General features: G+C 36.1%; 1 protein-coding gene across 20 annotated transcripts in view; it reads left to right on the top strand.

Annotated features, from left to right (window-relative positions):
• ncam1b (neural cell adhesion molecule 1b) overlaps positions 1-15,053 on the top strand; it is a 108,150-nt gene that overhangs the window by 66,805 nt on the left and 26,292 nt on the right. For 15 of the 20 annotated variants that reach the window (XM_052576009.1, XM_052576011.1, XM_052576014.1 and 12 more), the window contains 3 exons: positions 8,111-8,140; positions 11,341-11,491; positions 14,487-14,674. In XM_052576009.1, the coding sequence (XP_052431969.1) occupies positions 8,111-8,140; positions 11,341-11,491; positions 14,487-14,674 (369 nt within the window). The remainder of the gene's footprint in view (positions 1-8,110; positions 8,141-11,340; positions 11,492-14,486; positions 14,675-15,053) is intronic. The other 5 variants (XM_052576018.1, XM_052576022.1, XM_052576019.1 and 2 more) reach the window with 1 other exon arrangement.

Below are 15,053 nucleotides of genomic sequence, written 5' to 3' on the forward strand. Positions count from 1 at the left end.
TTCACAAGAATATTTTACTGAGTGCTTCAAATGAGAAATGCCTTTTTAATAACTCAGGGCATGGCTACATTTTCTTTTGCCGGAGGATGTGGGAAGGGTTTATTGAAAATATTTACTAGAGCTTTAGATCTTCTTACTCTGCGTGATGCATGTTTCTACCTTCCTCGTGCCCTCCTTTACACAGCTGTGTGTCATGTATTACACATGCATTCATATGTGCAAGGAAATCCTTCAGTGTCTCTAGTTTCCTGTCGTATGTAAATGAATGTTTTCTCTCGCAGAAAGACCCCGTTCGTATCTTATCTTCTGATTGTAATAGTTGGGTCAATAAAAAATGAGTTGAGGACAGTCATACATTGCAGTTTCTGAGCCACTTACCAAGGTGCCAGACAAATGAGCAGGTCATAAAAATGGCAGGGTATGAGCGCCGCAGGGCGATAAAGAATTGGCCATAGACCACATCTTATCACAATCCGATTGAAAGACAAGAGGAAAATTCAACCTCTGAACAAGGGCCAATACATCAGCCACTTTTTCTCTTGTCTATTCTCAGTAGTGCCTTCCTTTCTGGGTCTCCTTTGAGAATTCTGTAGAGCACATTAAAGAGACAGGCGAACTAAAAATGAAACTTCTGTCAACATACTCATCTTTGTGTTGCTCCAAGCCTGTATGGAATTAGTTTCCCATTAAAATGCAATCCAGAATATTCAGAATTTGGTAAAAACACAACTGAATTTGGGGAAAAAAAATAAAGTAAAATAAAAAATTATATTTTAAATTATTATAAAATTATATTTTAAAGTATATTCAAATAGAAATAGTTATTTTAAATTGTAACATTTGCCAATATTACAGTTTTCCCTGTATTTTTTATCAAATAAATGCAGGACACAAGAGCTTGATGAAACCTAAATTCCACAAGAGCATAATAAAAGATTCGGTCACACTTTATTTTAGGGTCCAATTCTCATTATTAACTAACCATTAACTATGACTTTTGCCTCAATTAACCCCTTATTTGCTGCTTATTAATAGTTTATAAGGTAGTTGTTAAGTTTAGGGTATTGGGTAGGATTATGGATGTCATGCATTATATGTACTTATAAACAGCCAATATGTTAATAATAGACATGCTAATAAGCAAGTAGTTATCAGTGTGAATTGGACCCTATACTAAAGTGTTACCACATAAATGTTGTAGTATTAAAATGGACACAGAGTATAATAATATTGCACAGTCCAAGAGTATGAATAGCTTGAGATGTGTGTAAGTTAAGGGAGTGTTTAATTCCTAAACCCCTCAGACACACTCCAGAGAGAGCAGGGCATGTGTAGGGCAGCTCTTGTTTTCAGACACAATGCTCTTTCAGATGAATGCCCTATGCTAGTGCTGTCATTGATAGCTTTGTCCATTCGTGCCAGTGACCCCACAGCCAGTGAAAAGCCACCTATTCCCTGAGCTTGGTAAACAGTGTTTCCTGGCAAACTGTAGCTGATCTGATGAAACGGAGATATGGACACTGTCCCTCTCACGGTAGTTCCACTGGAGCGTAAGATTTTCACAGCAACCGTGTTGAGTTATTTTTTTTTATCCTGCAAGAGGGAATATATTAAAGAAATCTTTCAGGTTAAATACAACCTTTGTGTTCTCATCAGTGTCTGTGGCACGCTGTTAATTACATTTCTGATGTAAGATTTTGAAAACTATAAGAAATAATTTTAAAGGGTATGAGAGATCAATTCTGCTTTGATCTGTCGAGATTAAAGAATTTTTTGTACTGTGAAAATACATATTTTATCGAAACCAAGCTTAGGAAATGACTTCAGGTTGCTGCATCACATCAACGACACTGACATTTGGTCTGTCCAGTTATGGTATTGTAATAAGAATGCAGAATAGATGCTATTATTCCATTCCTAACAACAAAACGCTAATTATAAAAGTCAAATCAGCAGCAGAACTTGTGCTGTGTCTGGCTGTGTAGCAGCTGCTGCTCTGCATGTCCTCCCGAACAAATTAAGTGAACGGTGTGGAGTGGAAGAAGAGTTCCAAGATTTAGCTTGAAGTGTTTTGGATTTTTCAGAGCAGCGGTGGTTTCTCTCATCTAAAGTATAAAAGGCATAACGGGTTGGCAGCCAAGAATTCCATTTAAGTAAGAAATTGCTGTGTATTTATGCTGTAAATGATCTTTTAGACAATATCCAGTGTTAACCCACAGAAAACATATATAATAAAATAATAGTATTTTTATAATAAAATATATAATTGGATCAACTCTTGTCACTCCATTATACTTACCTACAACTACATTCAAATACTTCTATTCAGTAAAGATGCATTAAATTGATCACAAGAAACAGTAAAGCCATTTATAATTTTACAAATATTTCTATTCCAAATAAATGCATCAAAAATCTTAAAGAATTGTTCACCCCAAATTTTTAATTTGTTGTTAATTTATTCACCCTCATGTCATCCATGATGTTGGCGACTTTCTTCAGCATTTTTGCTGATTTTCACTTTTCAATATTTTGTTGTATGAATATCTGAACATACAGTACATCAAAATAAAGATGTCTTTTAAACAAACCAAAAAATATATGTTTTATTCTAGCTTCAAGCATTGTTTTTTATCAACACTTGAATGTGGGCTTCATAAAAAAAAGCAACATTTAGAACAAAAAAGGTGAGAAAATCTCATTTTTATCATATGCTACATCTGTATCATATTCAGAAATATTATCAAAGCAAAGATGCAGTAGATGACTAAGGATGTGTTGTCTCATGAATAACAGAAAATTCTGGGGAAAGAGTTAAAGGGATTTTTAGCTGGGGATTGTTGAAATTCAAGTCAATGGATTCCATCACTTTGAGAGTTGAAAAAGCAGGTACAGAATTAATTCCAGTGTCTCGTGATGATATATTGAGGTCTTATTAAAGGGTTAGTTCAACCAAAATGAAAGTTTTTTTTACTTTCTTCTTTCAGACGAATCCAATTGGAGTTAAATTAAAACCAAGCTTTATATGGTGATGGGTGGGTTTTTTTTTTTTTACAGTCCAAAAGAAGTCCAATAAAGCATGTCCATCCATAAGAAAAACAAAGGGGGGGGGGGGGGGGTAAAGGTGTCCTGTAGTGAACAGGTGCGTTTTTGTAAGAAAAATATCCATATTTAAAACTTTATAAGCTTGCGCTTACTGTCGTATATGCCGTTTCTGGGCTGATGACATAGAACGTATGTGTAGCGCATGCACCAGTGAGAATATGCTAGACTGCCAGAACCAACGTTTATTTACAGGAGCAAAGGAAGCAAAGTATCATTACTTTAGCAAAGGAAAACCAGTCCCTTGGCTTATATCCAAATCCTAATTTTGTACTTCTGATACGTCCTGCGTCATACGTTCTGCACATATGAAAGTTAGCACAAACTAGAGAAAACCGTTTATATCATATTAAAATGGATATTTTTCTTATAAAAATGCATCGATTTGCTAAAAGAGGCCTTTATTCACACCTGGAGCCATGTGAGGCACTTTTTTATTATGGATGTATGGACTTAAGGCTGCAGTAGGGAACTTTTGACGCTTTAGCGGTTAATAAACAGAACTGCTTGCGTCTTGCGGAAGAACATCGTAGCCGGAACTACTTCTCTCTGTTTATGTCTATGAAGAATCACAAAGGTACTGGGTTACTCCGCCGCCGTACCCCCGAAGCAATCTAAAATAGTCTGAATATAAACACTTATTATAGGTACACCCTAGTGATTCAGGACAAGCTAAAAACACGGTTTGGAAAATGGATTCATGGTGTACTCGCTTATTATATACATTTTTCTACATTTTGAACACAAACAAAGTTACGGACCGCTGCTCTGATTGGTTGTTTTTTACCGGGAGCGCATGACTTTCTGCAAATGACAATAGGACCACTGGGAGGAGCCAGAGGAGCTTGATTTTTTCACAGATTATCTGTCTCATATTCTACTGTCAGGACATAATGACAGGTTTAATAAATATGTAAAAAAATATTTTTTTACAAAAGTTCCCTACAGCACCTTTAATTTGACTTCTTTTGGACTGTTGAACAAAAACACACACCCACTGCCATTCTAAAGCTTGGAAGGACAGGACATTTTTTAATATAACTCTGACTGGATTCATCTGAAAGAAGAAAGTATACACCTAGAATACCTTGGGGGTGAGTAAATCATGGGCTAATTTAAATTTTTGGGTGAACTAACCCTTTAAGTGAAACGGTAGGTCTGTGCAATAAACTGAATGTTACATTATTACCTCTAGTTCCCAGCCTCAGGCAAACGGTTATGGAGCATGATGACGTACGTCTTGTAAATCATGCGTGAACATTCATGCTTGAAAGAACATTCGTCCTCTCTCTCTGTTGTAAAAAATGTAGTGATGTCAGTTCACTTGTGATTCACTGTGCATTTCTTTAAATCAATTCTTTAAGCAGCACAACTGTTTTCAACATTAAATAACTAAGAAATGAGCATCATATCAGCATATTAGAATGATTTCTAAATATTCATGAAGACTGGAGTATTGATGCTGAAAATTCTCATTTACATAACAGCAATAGGTAACATTTAAAAATATATTAAAATAGAAAACAGTTATTTTAAATTGTAGTAGTATCCACAATATTATTGTTTAAAAAAAATCTTGATTAAAAAAAAAAAGCTTCTAGAAAACCTATACTAACATAGTGAATCCCAGTGAAAAAAATAAAAATAATAATTGCAAAAAAATATATATATATGCTATGACCCAATAAGGAAAGTAATGAATTTTGACAAAGGCACTTTCATACCTTTACCCCATGTGTGCTCCAGCCTCCCTCGCTGCACTGCACATAACTTTTCTACATGTAGTTTAGTATTTTATAATTAACACCAATAATTCACTCCTCATTAACTTTGAACTTGGTTTGAATAAGGTGTCAAGTTCTAGATGTGCTATACGCATATGGATTTTTTTTTCTCGTTTATATTGTAATCATCCCAGATTCATTGTGTACATTTGAGAGATCCTAGCAGACCTGAGGTGTTGGGCACCTGATCTAATCAGAATAATCATCATGTAATGTCAACAATAACCTGAACATTTCATTTACATAAGCAGCTTGTTTATTTTGTTCTGGTACTTTATCAGGCTTGAAAACATAATTCAAGCATTTGTCATTAGCCTAGGGCTTCAGTTTATACTAAGATATTAACTTTAATTAGTAGCAATTAGACGGCGTTGCAGAATAAAAGGCATTGATCATAACTGTTTATCCCGTGCAGGTCTCTGGGGAGGTAGTTAGCCAAATGAAAGCTGCAAGACTAGCACACTCAGCCTGCTGTCATCATAACAACCCTGCAAGGGTTTCGCTTTTTTCTGATGCTCTTGCAAAATGACTCGCGCTGTTCAACTCTTGGCTTTTTTTTTGTACAGTACAGAGACACATTGCTGAGCTCAAGTGCACTAACACAGAGCGCAGACCATTTTAGACACTGTTCAATTAGCACCTGTTGCTCTCCATGTGTTTTGTCTGGTGATAATCTCAGTGTGTTGTAACATGTCAACCGGTTTCCTTTCCATCGCATCGTGTTGCTAAGCATGTGCACGCGCAGCCTCCATGTGAAGTGCCGTGGGTCTACAGAGAACTTCAGCTGCTTTCATATGGAAAGTGATTGCACGAAGTGTTTATTTGTGTGGTCTCAGTTTTCTGTGTCACTGTGTACAAAAGCTAAAGGGTAGAAATATGTTCACTTTAGATACAAATATGTACCATTTAGGGATAAATAAGACACAAAGTGGTACCTTTTAGCTTTTGTATTATAGAGTACCGCTTCAGTGACAGTTTTGTACTTTGTTTTTTGAGAGTTCAGAAATGTAGTGGTCCTGTTCTCTGCAAATTGCGAAGGAAGTCATTACTTAGAGCATTTTTTTATTTTTTTATTTTTTTTATGTTGACATTAATAACACTGAAGTTTTTATTTTTAAAGAACTCATTCTTTTCAAGATGATAATGCACTGCAAAAATAATTTGTCAATCAGTGTTTTATCTTGTTTTCCAGTATAAATATCTAAATGCCTTTGAAACATTGAATAACATTTATTGAGAAGCAAAATTATTGATAATAAACTAATTACTAACAATTTGTCAAAGGGTTAATAAAAACTAGAGGTCGACTTATAATGGATTTTACTGATAACTATAACTAGGTTACTGATAACTAGTGGCAGAGCATCTGGGTATGCAGGTGCATATTGGCCCCGAGTAGTTTGGGGGCCTGGCAAGCTGGGGGGAAGTTTTAATTGAAACAAGGGAACGAATAGAGCCCTGCATGGGCCTGGCCCTTGTCCAACAACTTATGAGAATTTTCGGCCTGAGTCTGAATGGATCCTCTTTCTTCCCCATTACACAGCTATTAAAATAGTTCAGTTTTGGTATTTAATGGCAAAGTAGTCATATTTCTTTTAGTTTCTAATTTAGAAATATGTTTGGTACATTTTATGTTTGTTAAATTCAAGTTTTTGTTTTTTAAAGGAATGACCAAGCGGTAGTGGCAGACAGATGAGAATTATGTTTGAACAATTTGGCCTTCTCAAACCAACACTACTTGCCTAAAATAAACGGCAATAAAACACTTCATGCATTTCACAGTATTAATTTGAACATTTAACCTAGATAAATGAGCGCTGTTGGGTGCATATCCAATCGTTGGTGTGTGGAGTGGAAGCTAAAGTGCGCTATGCAGGACATGGAGGCACCAGCGTGATCAATTGCACTTTTTTTGTTTTAATACTAGTGGAAATCGCTATGCCAAAATTGTGTTTGCATTCATAGCCTATATGGCAGCATTTTTGTGCAATGTTTAAAAAAAACAAAATAAGATTAACGTCATAATATTTTAGTAACAAAAAGTAAAAGTCAAAATTACGATAATAAAATTGTTATATTGTGTGAAGTTAGTTTGAAAATTCTGCATTTAAGTCAACTATTCCCCCCAAAAAAGGCTGTTTTTCTTAACTCCGATTGAGCAATTCATGAGACATTGATTTGTTTGTATTAAATTGTTCATATTTTTTTCCAACATGCATTCAAATATTTGTTTATTTCGTGCTGCAAATATTAAAGAAGAAAATAGTTGATTCATATGCAGCTTGAACTGAGGCGAATTATCTAACTTACTTGCTTACTATGCCACTGTCGATAAATACACCGGCTGATAACCGATTAATCGACCATTAAGGTATGTGAGGATTGAAACAGGCCAATGACCGAGTTTTTAAAATTCATACTGAATGAAAACTAAAACAGTGCTGAAATGAATAATAATAATAATAATAATAATAACAATAAAACAATATAAAAACAGTACTGAAAGTAAATCAACAAAATAAAAAATAAAAACTTAACTTAAACTTAAAATGGAATAAAAATATTTCAACAAACAACATTAGCCAGGATGTCTCAGACATCCAGTTAAATTATCCAGGAGTTATACATTACCTTATACGGTAGGAAAGAAATATAATCGCTGATAATAAGGTGTAAGTAAAATGTGCATATGTATTTGTCTAGCTGTCTGGTTTCAGTTCCACATCCCATTTGTTCCAGCAATTGACTGTCGATACCGATTAATCGGCATAACTTATTAACCATTGACCTCTACTAAAAACAGTTTTGCTTTTCAAGCAAATTCAGATTTTTTTGTTCTTCTTATTATTATTGATTTATTTTTGCCCTGTGGTTTTCATTTTTCTATTTACATTTTTTTATTTGAATTTTTACATTTATTACTTTTGTTTTTTATTTTTTAGAGCCTTAAAAGGTGTATGTGTAAGCAGAATTTAATTAACCAGAATAAACGATTAGCTTATTCAGATTTGTTTAACTGAGTGAGTAATGCTAAAAAGCTTAGCTCATATGCTTAATCATTAAAAAATGCATATACCTCATTTTGTAATATTTGATTCTTAGCCCATATGCTTATTCATTAAACAAATGTATTTAATGTGCAGTGCTTTTATTCTCAATAACAGAGGACTCCTTCTAAAGGGCTGCTTTGCCTCTTTATGTTGTTTTGTCTGTGTTCTTTGCAGGCCTCTTGGACTCGACCCGAACAGCACAAGGTAGAGATTCTGTATACATGTCTCCATAAACTGAATCATGAAGATAGCCATCAACTCCATAAACCTCTTTCCCATCAGATCAGCTCTCTGAAATCTCATCAGATCCGTCAACTGTATTACAATGAAAGCTTTATGCTTCATCTGAGAGTGGAATGTAGTTGTAGTTTTCAACTTCTATTCAGTGCATGACCTCTTTTCCATTCTGTATCTAATCAGTTAAGTCATTACGACATCATTATGTTTCATTATGACATCATAAGACTGCATTCTTGAAGGAATCGTATTTTGAAAAAAAAACTTTTTGTGATTTAATGATCTTTTCTCTTAAATAACCAATTTTGCACAAAATGGTTTTGTTGTTGTTCACGCAGAGACGTTTCTTTGAGACCTTTCCCACCCTGACAAAAATAGACATTTGAGGAAGCCACCTCCATCCAAGCTTTGCAGAAGACTGGCGTGCATTATTAAAAAGACCTTTCCGCTGAAAACTATGGCTCTAAAACTTTAATGATATGGATGGCGTTCTCACGTTGCAAATGAACAAATAGAGCCTTATCAGAGAAGAATGGGAGAGAAAGTCTGTTGAATGTGCTTATTGAAATGTATAGCTGTTTGTCATAGAGATTCAGTGTTACAGACCGCACTCTGACCCCAGTACCACATAGTAACCAGATTCCAGTGACGAGAGCACGTCCCATGGCACGGGGGGTCACGGTCTGGCCGTTTGAGCACAGCAGAACAGGGAACACTGTGGGAAAGAGGGCCGGAAATGGGCTGGACGGGGCTCAGTGCTCTCATTAGGAGGTTATTCAATTAGCCCAGTCAGCTCTGCTGGGTGGCTGTTGGGTGGTTTTTGGATGAATAGGCTCAGCATTATGTAAGTGTGACTCAGTCCTGGGACAACACCGGCATAATTATTGTCTCTGAAACGACGCTTCTGCTGAGTTCATTCATAGCAACGTTTGCGCGAGGGGTAGCGGCTGACCAGAAACATAGAGAGAGGAGTTTTTTCAGTTCCAAGTGGAGCGGGGAATACTAATGTTGTGCTTGATGAAGTCTTCGCAACTTCAATGCATTTCCTGTCCTCATTACCGTCCTGTCTGAGATTGTGAGTGTGTGAGAGAGAAAGCGAGTTCATTCCATCCATTCTTAGATCTGTTAAGCCCAAGTGTTCAGTGTAAAGCACTGCAAATAGTCTTTGTCTCTACTGAACGATATTTGAATAGCTGTTACAAATCACTTCGTTTTTCTTTCCTTTTATACATTTTTGTATCACTACGTGCTAGATCTCTAACTGCTTTTTAGTACAACATGATCGCAATGCGGTACACCAAGGGTGATTAAGTCATTATTTTGGACTAAACGCAACTTTATATATCATAAATATATGTTATAAAAATTATTATTATTATATTACAAATTAATGGTGATAATTATATGTAACATAATAGTCAGAAGTGTTGCAGATTTACTTATAGTATAGCATTACAATATTGTGTTACTCTATTAAAAAGTAACTAATCACATTGCTTAGTTTTTTTATGGAAAAATTGCATTACATTACTTTTGCGTTACTTGTTGTTAGCTGGGCTTGCTTATTTGCTTTTTAATAAAAAATAAATTTAAGTTGGCAACTGTAAAGGCCATTTCACACCTCACTCTCAATTTGTCTCAAAACAGGACAGTAATGCGTACATTACATTAAAGCTGATTATGTAACTAGCATTGCTTGCAATAATAAATTGTAAGAATTTTCTTTATTACTTTATTTTGAAAACGTTTTCTGTTTCATAATAAATGCTGGTATTATTTATTTAATCCAAAACAAAAATACTGAGCAGCACAACATTTTAACAGTTATAATAATAAGAAATGTTTCTTGAAATAGTAATAACAAATGCATTAGATGTTAAAACAGTGAAGTGCAACTTGGTTGTTTTAAATTGTAAAAAACATTTTACAATAGTTCAGTTTTTTTTTTTTTTTTTAACCAAATGCAGCCTTGGTGAGCATTAAAGATGTGTTTTCAAGCATTAGAAAAGCATTAAATATATATAATCCATATTCGGTGGTGTTTCACAGTAACATATATAAACATCCTTACATTTTTAAAATCTTAAATTTATGGATAAAGCAAAATAATGTTCTTTTGTTTCATTTACTCTAATCAACCCGTGGGTCGGTTAAGACTCCTTCACAAGCTGCATCCTCCCCGCGGGCCGCGTGTTTGACACCCCTGCTATATGCAAATTGCACAGTCACTGTGTAGACGTTGGTTATAGATGCCACTCATCTTCATAAGAACCACAAGGTTAAGTAGAACAGCAAGCTAAACTAAAATGCAAGCGTGGCATATTAAGATCTATGCTTGTCTTTAATTTGAGCACTGGGACGTTGTAAAATGGTCCAAGCCAGCTGAGATCGTGTGACGTAGCTTTTGATGAAGTAACAGTGGTGTAGAAGTGGCTTCCCCTACCTTATGTTCTGCATTATTGATGTTCCCCCTCACATCTTCGCTCCAAAGACTCAGCATGTAAAAAGCCTCTTATTTATATCTGCTGTTCAGCAAACACGTTTTTACCAGGTTTACGTCTCTGATACAGCCAGTCCTGTTTCAGTCCTCACATAATTAAATATGGCTATTTTTTTCAAAAGCCCTTTTTCTCTGAAAGTCGAGAAATTTATATATATATATTTTTCAATGAAGTGGAGTTATTTGCAAACTACGTAATATGTTTAGGAAGATAATGGCAAACTTGTTTATTAATTTTAAGGAATCGTTAACCCATAGTTATCATTCTGTCATCATTTATTCATCTTGATGTGTTTTCCAAAATCTAGAGTTGCTCTTGACCACAAAATTCAAATATATTGTGACAAGAAGCTCCAAAAAGGATAAAAATAAAGCATCAAAGCACTATAAAAGTAACAAAAAAAAAATAGTTCATATGTCTTTTGTGTTATTTTTAAAGTCTATTAAAGCCGTACAACCACTTTTATGCTGCTTTTTGGCGTTTTGACAGTCTGTGGTGCTAGAAGAAAGAAAGCCTTATGCGTTTAAAACAACATGAGGGTGGGCAACCGATGACAGAATATTCATCAGTGGGAAGCTGTTGGTTTAATGGCTGAAGGAAGTCAAAAGCATTGATTTTTTTTTTTTTCTTCTTCAGTGAATTTTCCCCTCTTGTCTCTGTCTTCAGGGTCCTGATGGTAAAGTGTTGGTCCGCAGTGACGCCCGTGTGTCTTCTCTCACCCTGAAGTACGCTCAGTACACCGACGCCGGCGAGTATCTCTGCACCGCCCGCAATGCCATCGGAGAGACGACGCAGCCCGTGAATCTGGAAGTGCTCTGTGAGTCTATAGTATCTGGAGCCTCATTAGCTTTTATCAGTCACGCGTACTGTTGCATACCACATTGATATGCTTCAGAGGCATATGTTTAATTCACAGCAGCACTGCTGCTCGGCTGCAGTCCAGAGAGCATATGGCAGCTCTGTAGAGGTTGCTAGTTAATGTATCAAAACTACAGCCACCCCTCAACATTACCACCCCCTTCCCCCACACCACAGGACACCAATAATATGAAAAAGCCTCCCAGTGGATTTCAATCCCACTGTGTCCTAACCAAGTGCAACGTGACAACGTTTTTGTCCACACTGAGTGCAAAAATGCTGCATGAGTCAGTTACTGTATATCAAGGAATTTGAAGTTTTTTTTTTTTTTTTTTACGTTATTATTATTAATTTGTTTAATTGTCATTTTAGTTATTGATTGATTAATTAGTTACCACTTTTAATACCACAGAAACACATGTGAAATTATGAATTAAATTTCTGTTAGGGTGCAGTTATATTAAAATCTTTGCTGAACTGGTTTGTTATGGCCAGTAACTGATAGTAATAACTAATGGCTAATATTAATTGTACTAATAATTATAATAAAAAAGTACATCACACACCTGAATCAATCATATTAATCATAGCTACGTAGGATGAAATTACAATATTAACTAGAAAAATATGTTTCCCACACATTACTTAAATATTTAATGGGCAACTCCAGTCAACCAACATATTTCCCCCTTATAATAAATGATAATTATTATTATTTTTAAAGATGAACTTTAAGGGTTAGATGATGGCAAATGTGTTCAAAATGTAAGAACAGAAGAAATAAGCATGCACAATTAATTATCCAGTACTGGATGATATATATTATATCCTATATGGAGAATAATACTGATAATAAATGATGAAAAAAATATAATAAAAAAACACTTTTGCTTAAGAAATGTTAATATGGTTGTTTATACATTTCATACATTTTCAATACTTTTTATTTAGTGTAATATATGTATCTGTCTTTATTTGACTTAATATGTGGAAACTCTTCATCCATTTAAATTTCATTTTGAAGGTGAAATTTATTAATTGACAGCAGACAAGCTTAATGGATTCAGTTACCAGCATTTGATTGGTCAACAGTTGCCGTGGAGCTGAATGTTAGACCAATGAGATGGTGGGTGGGATTACCCAGCATGATTTGTCCAATTAAAAACCTTGTCACTGACAAAATGTCTTGTAGCTAAGCAAGGCTGATTAGGAAATTATTGGATAAGATTTGCACAGAAGAGCTTGCGCTCCGGTTTGTGAGGTAAACGAGCGGTCATGTGATGTGTTTCGATTAGCGCAAGAAAGATGCAAAAATGAATGCTGAGCAGGTGTAACGGAGGCTTGCCTCTGGTGATTACATTTTGTTTGCACCAGCAACTAAAGCAAACTCTGAGGTGTGGAAAAGTTTTGACCATGCCTATAATGAGAATAATGAGTGAATAATGACGCACCATCAGTGAGCGCAGGAACGCGCTGAAGACATCTACAGTGGATTCAATCATTTTCCTCCACAAAAACATGTAGACCTAGCCTCATCTCTGTGAGTAAAGGTTTTTCAAATGATAACTAAATATTCATTGAGTCTTAAATGCATAATGTTGACAGAGTATTTACGCTAATGTTGGCATTATTCTTTTATTAAATAAAGCAAATCCGGCGGAGCCTTTATCTTAATTTCGTTATTGCCAAATACCCATCTTAATTTAAATTAATCATATTTTTTTTTTTTTTTTTTATTGGTGCGTTGGTCTATTTATAGGTTAAATGAGCTTATGTCTAGAATGCTGAGATGTTACGATGTCACAGAGGACTTATTTTATTTCTTTATTCCAACTTCCAAGTGGTCTAGTCTACGTTAGTTATGAGTAAATTATGTTTAAACATGAATAAATTACTCATTGACGAAAGGCAAAAGAGCTGTGTGCGTGCGCACATTTGAATAATGTCGGGCTGTAAACGGGTTCGGGCTTTAAAAAAGCTGTCAATCAAAATGTACTTGTTGGGCTCAGGCCGAAACCTGTCGGCCTCGGGTCCTGTCGGGCCTAACTTTTAAGGCCCGATTACAGCTCTACAATGAATGCCATATTTGATGAATGAAAATGAGGCAGTTAATGCTAGAAGTCTGGTCTCTTCATTGCATAAATGCATGCGTATTTATAATAGTGAACAAACTCCTAATCTTGTTTATGTTTGTCTCAAATGAAATATCCAATAGCATTTAATCCAAGCACTAAATTCTGCTAACAAAGACAAAATTCACACTAAAATGTACCAACTTACTTTTGTTTCTTCGATTCTTATAATGCTGTACCATCAAAAATGGAGCACTCTCTTCCCTCAATGTTTTAATTGCAATCGATAGCAAGCGAAGCATCACCGCCCATTTTTGCTCTCATGGTGCTCCCTCCAGTGAGCCTGTTTGTATTTGTTTTCACATTAGCGCCGGCGTATGCTGTGAAAATACCAGCCTCCCACTTTGCATGTTTAGTGCATTTGTACCAGTCGTGTATTGTTGTGATGGGACTAATGACATCTGAAGCTCTGATGAATGTGAGAACAGTATCTCAGCGGGCCTGGAGCTATTCGCACGCAGTCTTGCGAGGGAACGCGGGCCGGATCGCGTACATCACATGAGCGTCGTGCATAAAGTCTCCCCCCAGCATGCTATTCAGGGACGCTGCTCGGAGGAGGGGCCTTTTGAAGCCGGTGAAGTGTGATTGGCTTTTATGCATGTGTTCAACACCACACAGCGCTGTGATTTCAGCACTCTGTGTTTAAGCCCTGGACATTTTGATCTTTAACCAGCTTATCTTTAGAATAAAGGTATCAAGGGTAATGAGAGGGAGGCTTTGTTCTCCCTTAGTGGATGTAGATGGGTGGTAGGCAGATGAAGGGTCAGCCCTAGCAGCAGGTGTGTTTATTTTCGTGTCTATATGCTTTGCCTTTCATCACAGATGCCCCGAAAATCCTGGGTTCTGTAACGGTGTACACGTGGGAGGGCAACCCGGCCAACATCAGCTGTGAAGTGATGGCTCACCCCAGCGATGTGTCTATTACGTGGCAGCGAGACGGCTTCCAGCTGCCTAATGCTAACACCTCCAATATCAAGATCTACAACATGCCTTCCGCCAGCTACCTGGAGGTACGGCCCACGCAGACGCCTTCCTGAGAGCATAAACATTCACATAAACCCAGATGGATAACTCTTATAAAACTGGACAAAGAATATGTGCTACTTCACCCCTAAATCAAGAGAAAGAAGTGTGTGTTTTATGTATTGTGTTACATGATGCATCAATCCATACATTATCCAAACCCCAGATCTTGGATACATTCAGTAGGTCCAACCAATATAATGTTTCTTTCTCTTACAGCAAAAACCCTAATGCTATTTGTTAATGCTAGTTAGTTTTTGAAGGTAGGGAAGCAGTCAGACATTTCATGTGAAAGAAATCGAAGTCAATGCATGCAAGAACAATTTGTTCACTTGAAAGGTTCGTTCAGAAATAACCACAATCCAA

Source organism: Carassius gibelio, chromosome B15 (genome assembly GCF_023724105.1).
Source record: "Carassius gibelio isolate Cgi1373 ecotype wild population from Czech Republic chromosome B15, carGib1.2-hapl.c, whole genome shotgun sequence".
NCBI lineage: Eukaryota > Metazoa > Chordata > Actinopteri > Cypriniformes > Cyprinidae > Carassius > Carassius gibelio.